Source organism: Mauremys mutica, chromosome 1 (assembly GCF_020497125.1).
Source record: "Mauremys mutica isolate MM-2020 ecotype Southern chromosome 1, ASM2049712v1, whole genome shotgun sequence".
Classification (NCBI taxonomy): domain Eukaryota; kingdom Metazoa; phylum Chordata; order Testudines; family Geoemydidae; genus Mauremys; species Mauremys mutica.
In genome coordinates this window covers 166,313,402-166,335,283 of record NC_059072.1, presented here as the reverse complement: position 1 = coordinate 166,335,283, position 21,882 = coordinate 166,313,402, and the positions used below count along the sequence as shown (strand labels likewise).

At 42.6% G+C, this 21,882-nt stretch overlaps 1 protein-coding gene across 1 annotated transcript in view; it reads left to right on the top strand.

Moving 5' to 3' along the window:
• IMPG2 (interphotoreceptor matrix proteoglycan 2) overlaps window positions 1-21,882 on the top strand; it is a 91,684-nt gene that overhangs the window by 35,421 nt on the left and 34,381 nt on the right. The window contains exons 4-7 of the mRNA XM_044992612.1: window positions 4,654-4,685; window positions 4,788-4,811; window positions 20,794-20,843; window positions 21,327-21,418. Of these exons, the coding sequence (XP_044848547.1) occupies window positions 4,654-4,685; window positions 4,788-4,811; window positions 20,794-20,843; window positions 21,327-21,418 (198 nt within the window). The remainder of the gene's footprint in view (window positions 1-4,653; window positions 4,686-4,787; window positions 4,812-20,793; window positions 20,844-21,326; window positions 21,419-21,882) is intronic.

The window sequence follows — 21,882 nt, the reverse complement described above, 5'->3', positions numbered from 1 at the left end:
GAGAGAGGCTCAGGAGTGCAGGCTCTGGGCAGCGCTTACCTCAAGCGGCTCCCGGAAGCAGCAGCATGTCCCTTCTCTGGCTCCTATGAGGAGGCGTGGCCAGGCAGCTCTTTGCGCTGCCCTGCCCGCAGGCACTGCCCCTGCAACTCCCATTGGAGCGCTGGAGGGGGCCATTGGAGCCGGGCCATTGGAGTGTGTAGGAACTGGAGGGGGGGCAATGCCACTGCTTCCGGGAGCCATGTGGAGCAGCCCCCGACCCTGCTCCCTAGCTGGAGCACCAGAGCGGGGCAAGCCCCAGACCCTGATCCCCAGCAGGAGGTTGAGGGCTGTTTAAAATGGCTGGTGAGCTGGATCCGGCCCACGGGCCGTAGTTTGCCCACTCCTGTTATACCCTGTAAAATCTGTATTAAGAGATCACTCTCCTTTGTCAATCTCTGTTTTAAAAGGCTACCCCTCCCCAAAGTATTCCAAACATCATAAGTGTTCTGCTTGCCCTTAAGGAGACAATAATCTTTGTTACAACCAATTTTTCTTGGCCCTTTGATATGCTTTACTTTCTGTACATAATGTGTGGACCTTCAAAATGACTCTGTGAAGTAATGTACTTGAACTTTCCATGGGTTTTTAGGAGCTGAAGGTTGGGCCATATATCATTTGGAAGGTCATTTCTTCTTAGGATTTACAATCAAATCTCAGATTTTATCTATCTCCTTAATGTCACAAGGTATCAATGATCTCCACACAGGCAATATGTAGGCTTTTTTTTTTGTAGATGTGCTAGAAGTGTAGTAATAAACTCCGTGAGTAGAACTCACTAATTTTAAAATTTATGTATTAGTGAATATACTCATTTATTGACTGGGTCAATCTATTATTTTTACAATAGCCATCCAGAGCATATTGTAGCCTAATTTAAGGCCATCAATCTACAATCCTTACTTGGGCAAACCTCCCATTGAAGCTAATGGAGGGTTTGCCCAAATAAGGACCACAAGATCAGATCCAAAATAATTATTTAATGCCTGTATTCTATAATAAAAATGTAGATATGCAGATGTCTTTGTAATGACACGACGATATTCCCGTATGTATTACTGTGGGTCTCCTAACCAAGGGTGGATTAAGGGATAATCCAGCTGCTTCATACTGAGATTCCAGTTTAAAGCCAATCATGCAGTATTAAGCTCCACAAGTTTGCTACAAAATTGAATGAGAGGTCAATGGCTTTAAATTACATTTTAAAATGTAAACATGAAGGTGGGGGATGGCACGGTATGATTCTAATTTTAGATTTTGACATTTATGAGCCATTAATGATGATTTATATTTTGTAAAGAAGAAAAGATTTTTGAAATGGCAAGCCCAGAAAAACTACTGAGAGATTACTATTAAAAAGTCATCATTTGCCAGTAGTTACTACACAGCGGTATCTGACATGATGCAGTTATTTACTGTTCTAAATTTAGAAAACACATATAGTGTCTTAAACAGCGTGTTAGCTGCACAATTGGGTTGGGTGTTGACCATGCTGGCAGTGGTTTTCTGAAACGCTTCGCCTTGTTAGCATGTGTTGATTCTGCTGGGAAAGAGTTAAGTGGGTTCTGCTGACTCACTGAGGCAGGGGGCTTGTTTCCCCACCTGGATATAAGAGGAGTGTGAGTGGCTTTCTAGAGAAATTAAAGGGAGCAAAGATATAGGATGGGGCTGGGCAGTCTCTCTACACCAATGGTTTTCAACCTTTTTTCATTTGCAGAACCCTAAAAATTTTCAAATAGAAGTAACAAGGAGTCCAGTGTCACCTTAAAGACTAACAGATTTATTAAGCTTTTGTGGGTAAAAAACCTCACTTCTTCAGATGCAAATGGACGTGCGGACCCCTTTGGAAATCTTAGACATAAGCTCTGGACCCTCAGAGGTCTGCAGACCACAGGTTGAAAACCACTGTTCTATGGTAATGAAAATCTTTCGTGGACCCCTTAGACATAGTCTGTGGACCCTGAGGGGTCCGCAGAGCCCGGTTGAAAAACACTGCTGTAAGCAGCTAAGCTTTGGGGGCATGGGGAGGGGGTGGAGAGGGCTTGCACTAATCTTCATTATCTTATCCCTAAATGTTTTGTTCATAAAGCCATATCACAGGAGAGGGTTGAGTGTTTGACTCTACGCAATATGTTTTAGAGCAGGTTGGGAAAGCCAACTGTTTACAGTCCTGTATCAGAAAGAGAGAGAGAGAGAGAGTGTGTGTCTGTGTGTGTATGCGTGTGTGTGCGCACATAATCTGCTCTATCCAGAGTGACAGCATATAGTACATGTGCCATCACATCAAAATACTGCTGGTAGGTATTATTTTAAGCCTGCTGGCCTTGACCAGGTCAGCTGTTCAAGTGATCTAAAGAGAGAAGCATTTTGGTAAAATACATTTTTGCGATACAGCATTCATGTGTCACCTTATAATAAACGATTAAATCAGAGAATCGTAGAATAATAGAATACCAGGGTTGGAAGGGACCTCAGGAGGTCATCTAGTCCAACCCCCTGCTCAAAGCAGCACCAGTCTCCAACTAAATCATCCCAGCCAGGGCTTTGTCAAGCCTGACCTTAAAAACCTCTAAGGAAAGAAATTCCACCACCTCCCTAGGTAACCCATTCCTAAACCTCCCCCACTGCAACTTGAGACCATTACTCCTTGTTTTGTCACCTGGTACCACTGAGAACAGTCTAGATCCATCCTCTTTGGAACCCCCTTTCAGGTAGTTGAAAGCAGCTATCAAATCCCCCCCTTATTCTTCTCTTTGCAGACTAAATAATCCCTCAGCCTCTCCTCATAAGTCATGTGCTCCAGCCCCCTAATAATTTTTGTTGCCCTCCGCTGGACTCTTTCCAGTTTTTCCACATCCTTCCTGTAGTGTGGGGCCCAAACCTGGACACAGTACTCCAGATGAGGCCTCACCAATGCCAAATAGAGGGGAAGATCATGTCCCTTTATCTGCTGGCAATACCCCTACTTATACAGCCCAAAATGCCATTAGCTTTCTTGGCAACAAGGGCACACTGACTCATATCCAGCTTCTCGTCCACTGTAATCCCTAGGTTCTTTTCTGCAGAACTGCTGCCTCGCCACTTGGAATGGGGAGAGGGATTATTAATAGGCTACTGACAATTATTTTTTCTGTGAATTTATGAAATGTTAATGTTCGGAGTCATCTGATCTCAGACCTTCTCCCCACATCACAGCGTGCACACATGGTCCATGTAGGAACAGGAAGTTAGCATTAGTTATGTAGGTGTGATGGGGAGGCATGTGTGCAGTGTATAAGCTGTCCTTGCTAGCAGCTGCTGTGCTTCTCCCGTGTACTTCTTCCTCAGTGTACACCTGCCATTCCATGGTGCTACAAAAGGTTCAGGAAGTGAAGGTGGGAGCTGTGACCCTGCTTCTCCCTCGGCACTAGCTCAGAGAATTAAAGAGATGGTCCCACTTAAGGGCTTCTGAACCCTAGGAAGAAATGAAGGGCAGGGTGGAGGAGGAGAGCAAAATAGCTGCAATGGCCTAGTGCAACTTGACTTTTTAAACAGCTAGCTAACCTTTCTCTACCTTAGCTGTTTCTAGAGATGTCACGTCTTTGTGGCTGAACTATAATTCTTCTTTTTCAAAACCTGGCTCTTTTTAAACACATGAAATGTACCGGATCAGTATATAGTGACATTAGTAAAAACTCAATTTTCTTTGCACAAGGTTCCTAATGTACTGCACCAACCGCAGAATGGCAAATTTTGCATCTTTAAAATGTTCTTTGTACCTTTAAAATACTACCAATGTTCATGTTTGCATGACAGAAGGTCGCAGAGATACTTTAAAAGATTCCATAAACACAATTTAAATACAAGAAATGGCTAAGGCTGTGAAACAAACTGACAAAAACTAGAAAAGATTTGGTCTGCCTAATATTTTTGTGAATAAGTAATTTAGTAGAAAGATCCTACAAATGTAAAGCTAACACCTAGAAAATGTTATTTCTGGTATCCAACATGTTACTCAGCGCCATGTTAAGCTCTGCTTATTGGGGACAGAGCTAGGATTGGATTGGTTAGAGTTCGGATTGGATCCATTCTGTGTAGTCATGCTGTAGCATTGGTAAAGCCATATTAAATCCATTGCTGGGAAACCTCAGTCCTTTGCGTGGATGGTGCACAGTATTTTGTTTGGATCCTGTATCATTTTTATTTGTAATAAATGTACTTTAGCAGAGATTGAATCTAATGTGTGTTGTTTTGGATTCACTTTTGTTGTATTCAGTGTGTATATATTAAAAAAAATCCCTACAAGATTGTTGAAAAGATACCGGTCAAGATTTTCAAAAGTGACTAGTAATTTTGTGTCCTTGAGAGTGCTTAAAAGGTCATGATTTTCAGAAAGCACTGACCATATATCTGAAAATCAGTGCCCTTTAAGGTGATTCAAGTTGAGCACCCAAAATCCCTATTCATTCTTGAAAAATTTGGCCAGTTTATTTTCATCAGTTGCTTTAATAATAAATATACAACTTGCTGTCTATGTTATCGATGTTAAAATATTTCTGGGAGAAAATTTTTGGATATTAAATAAATTCCATTTTAATTCTTCCCTCAACTTACTTGGAATATTCTTTTTTTCCCCAGAAACTGTCCTATATGAAAGAAGCAATGGACGGGTGAGTATTTACACTGCCCTGCACTTTATACTATCTGGTAACAGCTATAAAGCTGAGTCGTGACATTTTGTAACTCTTTCTCTCGTTCTGGTTTCTCGCTAGTGCCTGCAGCGATTGGTCCTGTGGGTAAGTCATTTTTACTTTTTAAAGCTTGTGGTCAGACCCTGCTTAATTTAGTGTACACACTGCAGATTTTGTTGTTAGTCTTAAGTGATAAAGGGTGAAATTCACCCTAGTGCAGAGGATTCAGAAGGACTTAAGTAGTATGGAGATCACTTGTGAAAGCAACAGGCAGTGTGTCCCAGCATGGTTGGCATATTCAGAGCATCTCAGCCTGCCTAGTAAAGGGCCTGTATTTTTGCTTGAATGAGCACAATACTTAGTTGTGTCCAGCCAGGCAAATGTACAGTCTTTACCAGAGGTGAAGAGATTAGTGCGGGATCTGAACTGGGGAATGAGCCATGTCAGTGTGGCCTGTTTTTGTAGCATAGTACTCTGGCCAGTGACCCAGCCAATTTGTACTTGGTGAGCCCTTCATGTTGGGAGACTTGGAACTCTAGAGATGGCTCTGGCACCCTTGATAATTGGATCCATTAACGTTCTGTTTAATATTTTTATATATGTTTAAAATGCCATAAGAGGTGTGCTCTAAGTATGTTATTACAGAGAAATTAGCTGCATGGCTTCCGTTGATTTTAATGGGGGGATCTCTCACTTAAAACTCTGTGTAATGCTAATGACATTTTTATGGTAAATATAAATAGTGCACATGATGGGGAAATGAGTCACTGAAAAGACTTTTTAAAAAACAAAGGTAATTGTTCTCATAAAGATGGCATAACCACAATATCACACATAAAAATGTAATAACACAGAGGTGAATATAATGGCAGGACTTAAACTAAAAACGAAAGTCTCTACATTCAAAGAACCACCCCCCCCTCCCGGCGCACTTGGCTGCTCTGACATACACCCCATAAAATTAATTGACTTCAGTGATGTTTCAGGAGCTGTACATCTGTTCAGAATTTGCTTGCCATCCTGCTTTCCCTTGTGCCACTGAAGATTTCATTTTTGTAAAACAAATATTCTGGCCAATTTAATTTATTTGAGGCATCTTAAACTTTGTGGGCCTGATTTTTCTCTCACTGACATCAGTTTTATCCCAGTGTAGCTCTTATGTTAATGGAATTACTTCTGATTTACGCTTGCGTGAAAGAGTTCAGAATCAGGTAATAGCATTTGTCTCAATTTGAAGGTTGGACGTTTTAGGGAAAAAATAACCTGCATGGAAAGGTTTGATTTAAAGGAAATTAAAAATCTCTTCATAATAATTGCTCTACAAAACTGTACTAAATGCAGAGAAATGTGACAGGACTAGAAATAACTACTAATGAAATAGGGTTAAATGCTGCCCTGGGATACACGAATCCATGCATGGTGATGACTTCTGCCTCACACTGCTTGTTGCTGAGGGCAGAAAGGAGTGCGTAATGTTTTGTTTAATGTGAACTTTACACTAACAGCTGCCTTAAGTAGCACTCTGTGACACAGGCATAGTAAAGGAGACCGATAACCAGCTGGCTAGCTAATACAATTGAGCGCATCAGATGGATTTACTGTGTCCCTTTTAAAGTAGGTGTACTAAACATGTTGCAGTCAACCCAGTGTAAATTACTCTGAGAATAAATGGACACAAATCAGACGTCAAGAATTATAACATTCAAAAACCAGTTGGAGAACACTTCAATCTCCCTGGCCACTCGATTACAGACCTAAAAGTCGCAATATTACAACAAAAAACTCCAAAAACAGACTCCAATGAGAGACTGCTGAATTGGAATTAATTTGCAAACTGGACACCATTAAATTAGGCTTGAATAAGGACTGGGAGTGGATGGGCCATTACACAAAGTAAAACTATTTCCCCATGTTTATTTCCCCTCCCCCCACTGCTCCTCACACCTTCTTGTCAACTGCTGGAAATGGGCCATTTTGATTATCACTACAAAAAGCTTTTTTTCTCTCCTGCTGGTAATAGCTCACCTGAACAGATCACTCTCGTTAGAGTGTGTATGGTAACACCCATTGTTTCATGTTCTCTCTGTGTGCATATATATCTTCCGACTGTATTTTCCACTGCATGCATGTGATGAAGTGGGCTGTAGCCCACGAAAGCTTATGCTCAAATACATTTGTTAGTCTCTAAGGTGCCACAGGTACTCCTGTTTTTACTCTGAGGCTGTTCACAGCAGAAAATTAGAGTTGGCTTTCTCATGTCTCTTATTGGAATCAGTGGAGTGTTCTCCTTTTGCACTTTCTTCATTTAACTTTCTTTTTTAACATTTTAACTCTACAACATTCCACCCCTCCCTCAAATTTGTAGTTTACTTTGCATTTGGAGATGATGCAATGTATTGAAACTTAGTCTGGCAGAACAAAAATGTGATGTAAGAATTAAGTTAACTAACTACTAGGTCAGTGGTTCCCAAACTTGTTCTGCCACTTGTGTAGGGAAAGCCCCTGGTGGCCTGGGCCGGTTTGTTTACCTGCTGTGCCAGCAGGTTTGGCTGATCGTGGCTCCCAGTGGCCGCGGTTCACTGCTCCAGGCCAATGGGAGCTGCTGAAAGCCGCACGGGCTGAGGGACACACTGGCCACTGCTTCCAGCAGCTCCCATTGGCCTGGAACAGCAAACCGCAGCCACTGGGAGCCGCAATTGGCCGAACCTGCGGACGCAGCAGGTAAAGAAAAACCGGCCCAGGCCACCAGGGGCTTTCTCTGCACAAGCGGTGGAACAAGTTTGGGAACCACTGTACTAGGTGATAACATGAAGGGGAACATATTTGAATTTGCATTTGGAATTTGTCTTAGACAGATTTGTTGTGGACCAGGTGTCAGCAGGAAGAGATTCACTATAATGTACTTCAGTATATTCAAAATACACAAAACCCCGGAATTAGGAATGGGGTTCGTGATTCAATCCCATCTCAAAACACACAATTTCTCTTCACATTCTCCATATGTCTATTATATTGTATTGTATTAATCATGTAGATATTTTCAACCAATGTTGGTTGGGTTTCAGTTGGTCACAAGACAAAAAATGGCTTTTGCTGTTGATCTCTGAAAAGTGGGCCATGATTTAGCCTGGACACTCACTGACATTTGATGTGGACACTCAGATGAAGAGGCAGGGTAGCATTGTATCCAGCTCCCATAAGCATCTAACTAGAAGAGCTGATCACTTCTCACTGCAGAGACACATGGGACGCCTCCACTGGTGTCTCCCACTGAAGGCACAAGCTGGCTGGCTCTCCTGATGACTTCTGCACATCAGGAGCTAAGTGGTTATCTTGGGAGTCCTTAGTGGTCCTTTAGGAAGAGCAGATTCCCCAACCCTCTCCAGCCTTCAGAAGTAGTCAGCAGGCAGACTCAATCTTGCCTGAGGAGGGGAACTGTTGTTCTGTGCAAGTCCTTTGTGCATAACTAGGGTCCTACCAAATTCATGGCCAAGAAAAACGCGTCACGGACCATGAAATCTCGTCTCCCTCTATGAAATCTGGTCTTTTGTGTGCTTTCAGATTTCATGGGGGAGACCAATGTTTCTCAAATTGGGAGTCCTGACCCAAAGGGGAGTTGCAGGGGGGTCACAAGGTTATTTTAGGGGGCATAGTGGTATTGCCACCCTTACTTCTGCGCTGCCTTCGGAGCTGGGTGGCTAGAGAGCGGCAGCTCTTGGCTGGGCGCCCAGATCTGAAGGCAGCTCCCTGCCAGCAGCCGCATAGAAATAAGGGTGGAAATACCATACCATGCCATCGTTACTTCTGCGCTGCTGCTGGCGGTGGAGCTGCCTTCAGAGCTTGGCTCCTGGCCTGCAGCCACCACTCTCCAGCTCTCAAGGCAGTGCTGCCACCAGCAGCAGCACAGAAGTAAGTGTAGCAACACCCCCTACAATAACCTTGTGACCACCCTCCCCCACAACTCCCTTTTGGGTCAGGATTCCTACAGTTACAATACCATGAAATTTCAGATTTAAATAGCTGAAATCTTGAAATTTATGATTTTTAAAATCCTATGACCTTGAAAGGGACCAAAATGGACTGTGAATTTGGAAGGGCCCTATCCATAATGTTTTCTGCTCAAAGGTCTTGTGCTGTGGCTGAGGTACCAGCCCCAGTGTTGTTGGCTATTGTCCCACATTTCTCTCTATTGATCCCAGGCTCAGCAGATGTTTTGAGTTAACTTTCATACATATAGGGGGGCCAGTAACCCGCCTCAGGTCAGGTGTACCTAGTGTAAACCTACAGAGCAGCCATAGAGCGTTCACTATGTAGTTTTACTGGATCATATTGCTAAGTCCCTGCATTGTGATACAAATGTACATTTGCTGTGTTAAGTCTGTTTCTGGGCAGACATATGTGACAGGATATCTCTGAGGTTTGCTTGCTTGGTTGGTTTCTTGCCTTGTGTGCTTGATTTTTGGATGCAGCTTCCTGCCATTATGACATAAGCAGTACCTCGTTTTGCGTGAAGCTTTGGGAAAAAGTGACAGTATTCTCCCTGTTGACTTTTGATAGGACTTTGTTCTTGGCTGGGGGGAGAAGGGAAGCAGACAGGCTGACATCCTCTGTAACCTGTATGACTGTCTCCCCCCCTCCCACCATGTACATCATCTTTGGTATAGGAATAGGCTGTGCACTTCCTTTACCAACCTGGGTAGTCTAGGTTGAAGGTCTGTGGTGTAACAAGTATCCTGTATTTTAATAAACTGCTCAGTGTGCCTGGCTCTATTTTACTCCAGGATCTCATAACTTCATAGACTTTAAGGACAGAAGGGACCATCATGATCATCTAGTCTGACTTCCTGCATATTGCAGGTCACAGAACCTCACCCACCCCCTCCTGTAATAGACCCCCTAACCTCTGGCTGAAATACTCAAGTTCTCAAATCATGGTTTAAAGATTTCAAGTTACAGAGAATTCACCATTTACTCTAGTTTAAACCTGCAATTCACCAGTGCCCCATGCTGCAGAGGAAGGCGAAACCCCCTAGCATCTCTGCCAATATAACCTGGGGGAGGAACATTCCTTCCTAACCCCAGATCTCTATCTGTCTTGATACTTACACGGCCTTCATTACTGTTGTATCAGAGCATCTTGCAGTCTTTAATCTCACAACACCTCTGAGTTTGGGAAATACTATTATCCCCATTTTACAGATGGGAAGCTGAGACATTAAGCGGCTTGCCTGGGGTCACATAGGAAATCTGTAGCATAGCAGGGAATTGACCCCTGAATTGCAATCTGGTCTTTTTTACTCATGGCAAAGAATGTAAGGAGGTTTTCTATTGGTTCCTGTTCTTCTGATTGTGACTTCCAAAGCATTGTTCTGGGAACAAGAAACTAAAACAGTATTATATTTTTGTGAATTTGATCAATCTTCCCTCCACTAAACAAAAAGCTCCTGTGTTTGTGGTTTTACATTCATGTTTATGTTTTGGGAGAAAAGTGGAGCTCAGATCAGAATCTCATTAATCCTACAGTAATATCTTCTACAAGTCTAACTCCAACAGCATTCAATAATAATACAAAAAATATACTTTAATAGAAAATTTTAAACAAAGCTGTAAAATTGAAGTTTACTCAATTTCCTAAGACACCTTGTATAATCTCCTGTAGTTGCAAAAAAAGTGAGGGTATATGAGTAGAAAAAAAACTGGTTTCAGCAAGTTGTTAAGTGCTTGGGTAGTTTAGTGGAGCGAACAGAAAAGTTGTTGCATAACTTATTTCCAGGAATAGCTCGCAGTCTGGTACTACACACAGTTATGTAATGCCAGGATGAAAGTTGGTTCCAGTAAAACTACCGCTTGCAGGCATGTAAGATTAACCATCAATGGTGGTAGCAATGGTTCACACTGTAGAATAAATAGGACTTGAGTCCACCCAATCATGTAACCATGGTGTAAAAATGCCCAAGTCCTTTCAACATTAACACTCCACCATTGCTGTTTCCCTGTGTTTAGCTGCATGACTCCTACCTTTATTAATGGGAAGTCCCATGGTTAAATCCCATACACCATCACAAAAATATGTAATCCTTCCAAACTGAAACTCGGATGGAAACTTTTGTTCTTCTTTTCAAACATTGTTTATTTTCTTTTACGTGAAAGTATTTTTATTTTTAGTAGTTCGTTCAGCTTTTTTGCTGTCTAGATCAGCAACCCTTAATAGAATGATCAAAATTTTTTGGACTCCTTTTGAGCCTCATAATTTTAAAAAGAAAAAAAGTGCATATTATGAACAATTGCAAAATATATATATAACTTGTGCAACAACCATAAGCCATATACACATCATTCATTCATTCATATATATTTAATTGTTCATAATATGCACATTTTTTTCTTACCTTTTAAAATTGAGGTTCAAAATGAGTCAGAAAATTTGTGATAATTCTATTAAGGGATCTTCCAGAGGGGAGATGAGAGGAAGAGGCCCAGGGAGGACAGCCTTAAGTGGTCTTGGTGGCCAGGTTACTGGTAGCTAAAAGGGCCCTGGCTCAGAGCCCAGTAGAGGGGGAGGGCCTGGGCTCCCCTCTGCACAACCCCATTGGCAGTCCAGGGTTGTGGCCGTGACCACTAGGCAACGCTTCCCAACCAGACCCTGAGCGGAGACCATTACAGAGCTATTGGGATCATTTTATTTCATATTAGAGAGCTGGGGACATGGGACACATAATTATTCTTAAATCAATCAAACAAGCAAAAAAACCCAGAGAGAGAGAGAGAAATCTTAACTACTAATTTATTTTTAAAATGACACAAAAGACATCAATGGTATCACAGATGCACCATCATATGACAGACCCAAAGTGTTGCTTTGCTGTTAACTAGAGGCCTGGATCCAGCAAAGCACTCAAGGATGTGCATCTCATGACTTCAGTGGGTCTATACATGTTTAGGTGCTTTGCTGGTTTGGGATCTATAAATACACAATGTATCAATAAAAGAAAAAGAACCTATCTTGGGGGTACGCTCTTCATGAGAACTGTTTGCTTCAAAGGGCTTTCTTTAGCCCCAGTTCAGCTTTTGGATGCCCCCAGGACTGTGCCTTTGGACCTTACCATCACTGCCTAGGATCAAGAACTATAGGTAACAGAACTATATGGTCTGAAACCAATTATTTCTGCCAAGGCACCATAGTGCAGCATTGCTCATCCTTCATTTTAAACTTCTCTTTGTGTGCTCCTTCCTGCTTCTCCATACATACATTATATATTTGTATATTTTGCTTAATGCTCAGCCATGCTGGTCCAGGTCTTCACTTGTGCAGGTAGGACAACAGAAATTACATTTTTGTCATGTGTTCTTTTCTCAAGTTCACAATGGCCCAACAAATGCCTAAATTCTTCCCACTGAAGTCACAGGGTTGCCTGAATATAACTAAAGGTAGAATTTGTCCCAGTAATTTCATGTTTGCGTGAACTTCAGCATGTATTGATCCAATGATTGAAAAAGGGTAAAGGAGAATTTGCATCTATATTTACCATGAAGGGCAATATACATTTGATGGTCACTAAAACACTGAGTCAATATATGTATTGTTATGTACAGTCTGAATGTCTTCATCAGAAGCATCTGGAAATATCTCCACTGTAGCCAGGAGTTTCTCGAGTACCCATTTTTATTAAATTAACATTTTAAGCTAGGAATCCAGAAATAAGTACTGAGTACTGGCAAATCAATCAGGAAACACAAATTTGCATATGCAATGTGGTTGGTTAACATTGTTCCTAAAACCGCATTAGTTAACTGGGCAAAATTCATCCCTGGTGTTACTTCATTGATTTCAGTAGGGTCATACCAGAGATATACTTGGACCCTGATTTGCGTTTTCAGCCAGTTATGAGTGAAAATTGTGTGTGTAACAATACCATTTATTTCCTATTATAATAATCTCTGCTTGTCAATATGCATGTCTGGGTCCTGGGCACTTGAATTAAAAAATTTAGCATAAAGTAGGTTGTTATTGCTATAGAAGTTGATCTTGACATTATAGAGTCTGTTTAGGCCTCATTTTATCAATTGTCCAGTCTTGGAAAGAGACTTGTCCAGTTAGTGTTTAATGAGATTTAATTGGCTATATTTTAACAGAGAAAGGCCTTTTGTGCATTGGTGGAGCTGCATGAGCGCATGCACCTTGTGTAGATGTGCTGCTCCAGTATAAACTTTGGTTTGCACCAACATGATTTCTAACCAAGGGGGACAAAGGTCAGAGTTACAATTTGGGGAACTTCTGTAGTTGAAAATATCAGGCTCTGTACCTAGATGTCATTTGAAAATTTCCGCCAGTGACCATTTTACAAATAAGAGCTACTGCCATCCTCCCCATCTACTACCACCACCATGGCTGCTTCCAACATTCTTCCTGTTTTCTCCCCTTGTGGTTGCTTCCCTGTGCCTGAAAACCAGAGACTTCCCCCTCTGACTGTGTAGTCCCCTCTTCCACTCCCTGCCAACTGCTTTTTTCTCTCAGCAGCAGTTGACTCCATCTGCCCCCATACTCCTTGGAGTTGAGAGGAGGTGGCAGCAAGAGTTGGAACAAGCTGTTGCTGAGAGGAAGAACAAGCCACTTTTATTTAGGTGCCTATGTAAGCATTTAGAAGCCTAATTTTATGCAATTGCAATTTGGAAATGTTGGCCACTGAAAAATAAAAGTAGAGTTTATACTGTAGCATTCTCTGCATTTTTTTTGGTCTCACTTGAGAAAAAAAGCTTAAAAAACTTCAGAAAATTAGCTAAAAATGATCTTCCAGGAAATCATGGGGATTAAAGTAATAAAATAGTCTTATTTCCTTGCTCTGCCACTGACTTTCCTTGTCACCATATGCAAGTCACTTCACCTCTCTGTGCTCCTGCTTTCTTTATGTAAAAGGAGGTTGATGTGAGGCTTAATTAAGGTTTGTAAAGGGTTTAGAGCAGGGATTCTCAAACTTCATTGCATTGTGATCCACTTCTGACCACAAAAATTACTACATCACCCTAGAATGGGGAGCCCTGAAGCCTGAGCCAGCTCGAGCCCCATTGCCCCGGGTGGGGTGGGGAGCAAAGCCTGAGCCCCACCACCCTGAAGGGGGGGAGGGCAAAGCTGAAGCACAAGGGCTTCAGCCCCAGGCAGGAGGGAGGCCTATAACCTGAGCCCCGCTGCCCAGGGCTGAAGCCCTTGGGCTTTGGTCCCAGGCAGTGGGGCTTGGGCTTGGGCTTGGGCTTCAGCCTCAGGCCCCAGTAAGTCTATTCCTGGGGGAATTCTGGCGCCACTGTGCATGCACAGAATTTATGTCCCCCACAAATTTCTTTGCTTCCCCACAGAAAAATGACTTTCTGATGGGTAACTAAAGGAAAGCCGCAAGAGTGGTCATCTGACCCTCCCCAGCAGTATGTTTCGGGTGCCCAGGGCAGCTGGCAGAGAGGTAAATCACTATGCGGCAGAGGGTGGGACTGGGGAAGACCCAGCTGGTGGTTCCTACCCTGCGCTGGGCTCAGCTGCTAGTCCTGGCTGGGCTGGAGAGGATGGGACTTCCTCTTCCCCTGCACGGCATTTGGGGCTGGGTCAAACTCACCCCCCGATTTCTCTCCCAGTTGCAGGAAGCTCTGCAAACTCTGTCTCCTACCCACTTCCTGCACCCATAACTCCTCAGCTGCAGGGAGAGGGAGCTACAGGGAGCTGCTCCCCTCTCCGCCCAACCCCCGGGCAGCCAAACTCCGTCATACCCAGACCCGGGGCCGGCATTAGGAAGTATGGGGCCTGATTCAAATAATTTCGACGGGGCTCCAGCAGGGATGACTCACCCGGCAGCGCTCCGGGTCTTCCGCGGCACTGAAGGACCCACCAGCAAAATGCCGCCGAAGACCCAGGGCGAGTGAAGGACCCGCTGCTGAAGTGCCGCTGAAGACCTGGAGTGCCGCCGGGTAAAAATTAAAAAGGCGCCTAAGTTAGGCGCTGTTCTTTAAGGTGCGGGGCCCTCTTAGGCACGGGGCTCAATTCAGGGGAATCGGCCTAAAGCCAGCCCTGCCCAGACCCTCCTGATGAGCCTCGTCCCCCTCTGCACTCAGAAACCCCACCTGATGGGCTCAACTTCCCCTGCACCTGGACCACCCCACTGAGCCCCAACCAGCTGCATCTGGATCCCCACCCCACTGAGTCCGACTCCCCCCAGAGCCCCCACATCCAGACCCCCCTGCCAAGCTCTATCCCCACCCCACCCCCGCTGAGCCCCAACCATCTTCACCTGGACCCCTCTGCAGAGTCCCATTACTATTGCTCCCAGAACCCCACAATCCCCTGTGAATCCAGATCCCCCTTGCACCTGGATCCCCCACTGACCTGCCCACACCGAGATTTCCCCACACAGACCCCTCTCACCCCACACCTGGATCCCCCCACACTAAACCCCTCCACCCTTGGATCCTGCCTTGCTGAGCCTGCCTGCCCACACCTGGTGCACCTGGCACGGAGGGGCAGGGCCCTGGGATGATTCTGGGGCAGGCCTGGTCCTTCCACTGTGTCAGGATTGGATGTAGTCTCACCACTGAGTCTGTGTCCCGGGGGAAAGCTGCACAGTGATCTGCTACCTTTGTGCAGCCAGTGGCCTGTGCTCCCCAATGCCCTACTGGAGCCTCCACATTTATTTGACAAATAAAATCTTCAGAATTTTAAAATTTTGTGAGCAGAATTTTTATTTTTTTGGTGCAGAATGTCCTCAAGAGTACAAGTCTAAGCCAGCCCTGGCAACCCCACTAAAATGGGGTGGTGACCCACTTTGTGGTCCCGACCCACAGTTTGAGAACCACTGGCTGGAAAGCATTATAGATGAGCAGAATATTATTTTAAATCTATGCTGGCATGATTGTGCTTCAGTGGGAAATGCAAAACTTTTGTCTTTGCTTTCTATGAATTTTTGTGTATGAGTTTCACTATCTTGAACACTTGTGATAAGTGAATTTTTGGTTTGCACAGTTCATCCAATACTTTGGGAAAGTTAATTTCAAATTTGCTTTCTGTGAACATTGCATCAGAAATATGACATTTAGATGCTATAGAGACAGGTGCCTTAGAAAGAAACCCGATTGTGGACTTGCTCTAATGCCCTTTGAAGTCAGTGGGAGTCAGAACCTGAATAGATTAGAAGCATTTGACCAGGAAACAAGATAGCTCTGATTTCAGATTTAGAATAGGAAGCAACTAAATAAACAAAATTGATTCAAATTTATCAACTGCAATTAAGAAAGTCACAGTTTGTTCATTGACATTGCATGAACAGAAAAAGCAGCAAAATTTGTTGACTAAATTACATGATATATTATTCTTTCAGCTCTAATCATCACTTATCTTATAGCCTTTGTTTGAATAGTTTCCGTATGCTAACAAGGTGCAGCTTTCCAGATCTCAGGAATCTTGCCACTTATTTTCTTGAAATTCTAAATGTATCAAAAAGAAGTTGCAAATTATCTGACCTTAAGTCCTTTAAAATCCATAGATTACATAGAACTGGGACTTTGTCCACATTAAGAACAAGAGTATTTGATCTTTAATCATTGCCTTTGTTACTTGCAGGCTATTTATAGTAACACCTCTTCTACACTACCAGGAAATGTTATCTCTAGTCTGGGCATCCGTCCAACTCTTCCTTATGTAAAGACCAGTCAAAATCAACAGATCCACAAATGACTGTACTTACTGCTCTCATCACCAGACTATATTACTTTCAACAAACTTCATCTCACTTTCTTGGCTGGTGTCCACAGCTCTGGACTGTGCATTGATTTGATCCCCTTAAACATTTCACAATATTTCTATAATATGATAATTTCAGTGATAATGCATCCGACGAAGTGGGTATTCACCCACGAAAGCTCATGCTGCAAAACGTCTGTTAGTCTATAAGGTGCCACAAGACTCTTTGCTGCTTTTACAGATCCAGACTAACACGGCTACCCCTCTGATACGTCAGTGATAATGTCTACTATATTTGTAGCTAGCGGGGATGGTTCCTCTGCCTGCTGCTGAAAACAGGTGACAGATACCAGGACTTGGAAGCAGATATAAACAGCTGTATCTCATGTCAGTAACCTGCACTTTTGAGGGTTTTTCTGAGACTCATTGGCTTACTGCTCAGGAAAATATTTTGAAGTCTTGTTTAATCAATATTTTCTGCTTTTCTAACCAGGATTTTTTTAAGAAGTGCCATCCAAAGACAGCCTGGATGTTACTGAACAGACATGAGAAACAGTTATTTTGCCACTCCCCAAGCGTAACATTTTCTGGGCTAACATTATCACAACAACTGCACAGAGCTGGCCTAAGGATACTGGGAAGCTTTAGTGAGATAAGTCCTGGAGATAAACAGCAAACTCAATGTACTCATTTTACAACATTGTGTGTATGTTTGTGTGTGCGCATGTGTGTATCTTTAGGTAATTCCAGTCTCCTGCTGCAGAGGTGAAGCCCAGCTGCTTGTGTTTTTTAACATTAGCAACCTGTTCATATCAGTTTTATGTTTTCAAAGTTATCTTCTCCAGGAAAAGGATTAGACACATTAAAAATTAAAGGAAGAAAGCCAAGGATTTTTCACTTTCTAGTTCCTCCTTTATTAGTGTGAGTGGACCCAGGGGCTTCTCAGGACCCAAAGGTCAGCAGTATTGGCAACAAGGACATGTTTGATCTTGATAAAGTTCAGCTTAGTTAGAGTATAGATGCATAATTTGAAACATTTAGTCAGGGTGTGTGTGTGTGTGTGTGTGTGTGTGTGAGTGAAGTTTCAGCATTGTCTCCAAACTCACAGGACTATTCCCAGTTGAGTGGCAGCATATGCCCCAGCCACGGAAATGGTATTAAATAGAACAAATGGGAAATGGTGTTCCAGGCAGGCTGCTGCAAAGAAGACCAATTCTTTTTCAACTACTTGAGCCCCACTATTGTTCTGATTCCACTAAATTTAGAGAGTATATTATAGTTCTGATTTAAAAAAAAACCTCATCGGAACTCAATTTTTTTCTTGTCAAATGTTTGAAAGATGGATGAACAATGAAGAGGGTTGGCATAGAGAAAAATCACAGGTTTTACAGTTGTCCATTATGACCTCAAGTTAGCAAACTACTTCAATATACATATTTAACATAAACTTAAAGGATGTGAGGAGTCTTAATGACTTCACTGGTACTACTCATGTTCTTAAGAACCTTGCTGATTAAGGGCCTATATGGAATCGGGACTTAGGGTACGTCCACACTATCCGCCGGATCGGCGGGTAGTGATTAATCTACTGGGGATCGATTTATCGTGTTTCATCTAGACGCGATAAATTGATCCCCAAACGTGCTCCCCGTCGACTCCGGAACTCCACCAGGGCAAGAGGCGGAAGCGGAGTCGATGGGCGAGCCGCGGCCATCGATCCCGCACCGTGAGGACAGGAGGTAAGTCGAAATAAGATACGTCGACATCAGTTACGCTATTCTCGTAGCTGAAGTTGTGTATCTTACATCGACCCCCCCACCAGTGTAGACCAGGCCTTAGTGTAGAGTCCTGCCATTCTTTGAGGGGTGATCTAAGGTCCAATTTTTTGTCTTTATTTGGGCAAAACAACCACTGACTTTAGGGGGAATTTTGCCTGAGTAAAGACTGCAGGATAAAGCCCCAAGTAAGTCGTAGAATCTTTGGGGTTAAAACCAATATGGGGGGGAAGGATATTCTCAAAATAAACATTAAAATGCATTAAAATTCACAATTTTGAACTCTTAGCATGTTCTTGTTGAAGGGAATTTTCTCAACTGAAAATTGTAAACAGCAAGATGATCAAGAAAAAATGTCTCAGGTAGCGTTTTATGTCTTAGAAGTATATCAGGATGAACTCTTCCTGTTGCAATGTTCATTTTTTATGGCACAAATATTACAACCAATGAAATAAGATTTCTCCCTTCAGTTGAAAGAAATATTTCAATCCAATAAACACTCATGGTTTTCCCAAATTGATCATTGAATTAGAAGCTCTCTTCAGAGCTTATAGCCCAATCTTAAAGATTTGCTGTATTTATCCTAAAAAGTTCCTTACCTGCAAATCAAGTATTGTTGTATTCACTAAGGGCCTGGTCCTGTGAGATGCTGAGCATACCCTAAACTCTCATTAGCTCCAGTACAGATTCAGCAGCTTGCAGGATTGGACCCAAACTTGCTGGTTCCCTTTCACATTGAGACATTTTCATCTCATTTTGTTTGGGGTGGTTTTGTTTTTCATGTTTGACCAAAGTTTTGGTTTTGAACCCAGCTAGTAATTTGAATATGAAACTCAGCTGAAACTGATTAATTTTACATAATTTTGACTGCAAATGACTGGGACAGAAGACATATGAGCAACTTCCTTTTTGCTGCATGACTTTAATCCAGTTCTGATTTGTTATAAACTTCAGTGTGTTTTAAATGAAACATGGTGTCTCCAGCAGAATTTCTCTATCTTTGGCTGATTTGTATAACTTATTGGTGCATTAAAGAAACCAAACCCTCACACACACACCCCAGCTCCCTAATTGCAATGGGTTATCTAAAGTTTGCTCTTTTGTCAGTCTTATGTATAACGGATGTATGAAATGGAGCAAAAATGGAGAGGTGCTGAGTGTCTTGTACTTGTTCCCATTGACTTTAGTGGGAGTGGCTAATGCTCAGCACCTCTTGGGTTTTGGCATTCTTTGGGCTCTAATGTCTATACCTGAAAGGTTTTGAGTACTCTCAAATCACCCTGACATCAATGGTGCATTCTTCATCTTGCAAGCTGAGACCTTAGATTCTAAGTCCTGTGGGCATAGACAACATCTTCATCTTTGAACTTTACAGCACTCAACTACAGTAAATGTGCAACGTTATTTCAATCATCTATTTATTTCCTCAGCTGTGGTAGAAAAGAGCAGACCATGACACTGTTTCCCAAGCCTCACTGTGTTAACTTCCTTGTGAGAGGCATTTTTTTAAGTTTGCAGATCCTCACAGGCTGTCGCTGGTGTCTTCACATTGTCTCTGTGTGCTGTTCTCATTTGTTTCTCCTGCAAAGACATTAAAAGGCTAGATGCAATTAATTTTGTAAATCAAGTCAGTTGGTATGAAGGGAATTTAGCTTCTTTCCGGAGGCACTTTGCATCTTGCAGGATCAGGCTCAAAGTCTGAATAACATAAGACGTCACTTGATTTTCAGGACTCCTAAGGACCCATAGCTCCATTTCAAATCAATGGGAACTTCGGGTGTTCTGCTCTTCCGAAAGTTAGAACAGTTGTATTCTCGTCAGGCAATATTGCTGAGGCTGCAACTCAGTATCATCTCTGTATGAGCACAGTTTGACTCCTGCAACCATAACTGACTGTAGTGTGGTTGTGCAGGTGCAACTGAGGTCAAAATTTGATTTCTGATATATTTATTCACTCATCTTTGGCTAAATCTGGCTTTAAAGTCAGTAGGTACGTCTACACTGCAGCTGGGAGGTATGATTCCCAGTGCAGGTAAACAGATTTGAACTAGCTCTGCTTGAGCTAGCACGTTAAAAATAGACACGTGCGTGGCAGCTCAGGCTAGCTGCCTAATTCCAAGCCTTCCTGACCCCCCTGGGTCCAAGTTTGGGTGTCTAGTCCAAGCCACCACCTATGCCACAATGTTTTCACTGCTGTCTTTAGCATGCTAACTGGAGTGCTGGGACTCACCCCTCCCAGCTGCAGTGTAAACATACACAACGAGACTGAGGAAGGCAAGGGGGACTGGCCCATAATATAAAGCAAGGTTTGTGTAGCTAAGCTTTCTAAGATGATGTGTGATAGGTGTTGTGCAGATGCAAGTGACTCATTACCGAATTGCTGCTGATAATTAAAATGTAAAATCTGCTTTTTATGAAGTTGTCAGTAAAGTAATACATGGAGAATTTATTCTGCAAATGGGCCTTTTGATTTGGTAATAGATACTCAGGTAAAACTGGGTGATAGAACCGTAACTAGATTAAAAAAAAAACAACCTAACTCTCACATTCTCACCCTTAATTTCATATTTTTAATCCAGTTTCTGATTTTGTTTTTCAGCTCTGGAATTCCAACACCTTCTCCAGCTGCTGATGCTACCACATCAAGAGGTCTTGTTCTCATCTGCTTATATTTATCTCTCCATCTAAGTGCTTGTATAAACTGATGTTTTAAATGTATTGCAACATTCACTTTGGGGAACTTGATGGCTTGGGACTGGTAATTAGATGTGGATTCTTTAATCTCTAGGTCATGCTGATCCTGATTGGGTCCTATAGATGCTACTGTAATACAAATAATGATGCTGTCAATGCCCAACGTGCATGCATCTTGAAAGATCCTAATTTTAAAATTGGCTTGGGACACTTTTTAATATCTTTGATTTTATACTTTCAAAATTATCACATCCTTGCTAGGCAGACCAAATTTTGGAGTAGTCCTGAATAACATATTTGATTTATTTTTTCTCTACCCCATCTCAGGATGGTGGGAGCAGGAATAATTGCAAACATATTTTAGTGTGTTGAACAGTCTAGCAGGAAGTGTGCGTAGGTGTTTGTATTATTTAAAAAAAAGTTTCTTCTCATTCTTAGATGCAGCTGCCAATGTCCCACCCCCTCATGAGGTCTCCATTGAGAGTCCATCAGATTATACCTTCAACAAGAATGAAGACTCAGATGCTAGTGTAAGTAGTTCTTCATTTGCCCTTCGTAACTGCTATTACCTTCATTTGCATTGCTTCTTAATCCAGCCTCACTCTCTCTTTCACCTTTCTGATCCTGCCATAGGATTTCCAATAGTTTCAAACAACAGATAGTAATTACTGAGGGTCAGCAGGACTTAGAATTTACTGGAGGGACTTGATAAAGCACTGCCTTGATGAGGGTAATGTCTGAACCAATGGGATGAATTACGCAAAGTGTTTAGTTAGTTCACTGCAGAAAGAGATTATCCCAGTCACAGAGGGTTCATAGCGAAGCTTCCACACAATGCTAAACATGGACTCAACCCAGAAGTCAATGTGTGTTTTGCTAGTATTGCAGGACTAGACACTGGGTGAGATTTTCAAAAGCACCTGTATGACTTAGGAGCACAATTCCTAATAGAAGACAATGTGACTTGTGCTCCAGAGTCACTCTGGTACTTTTG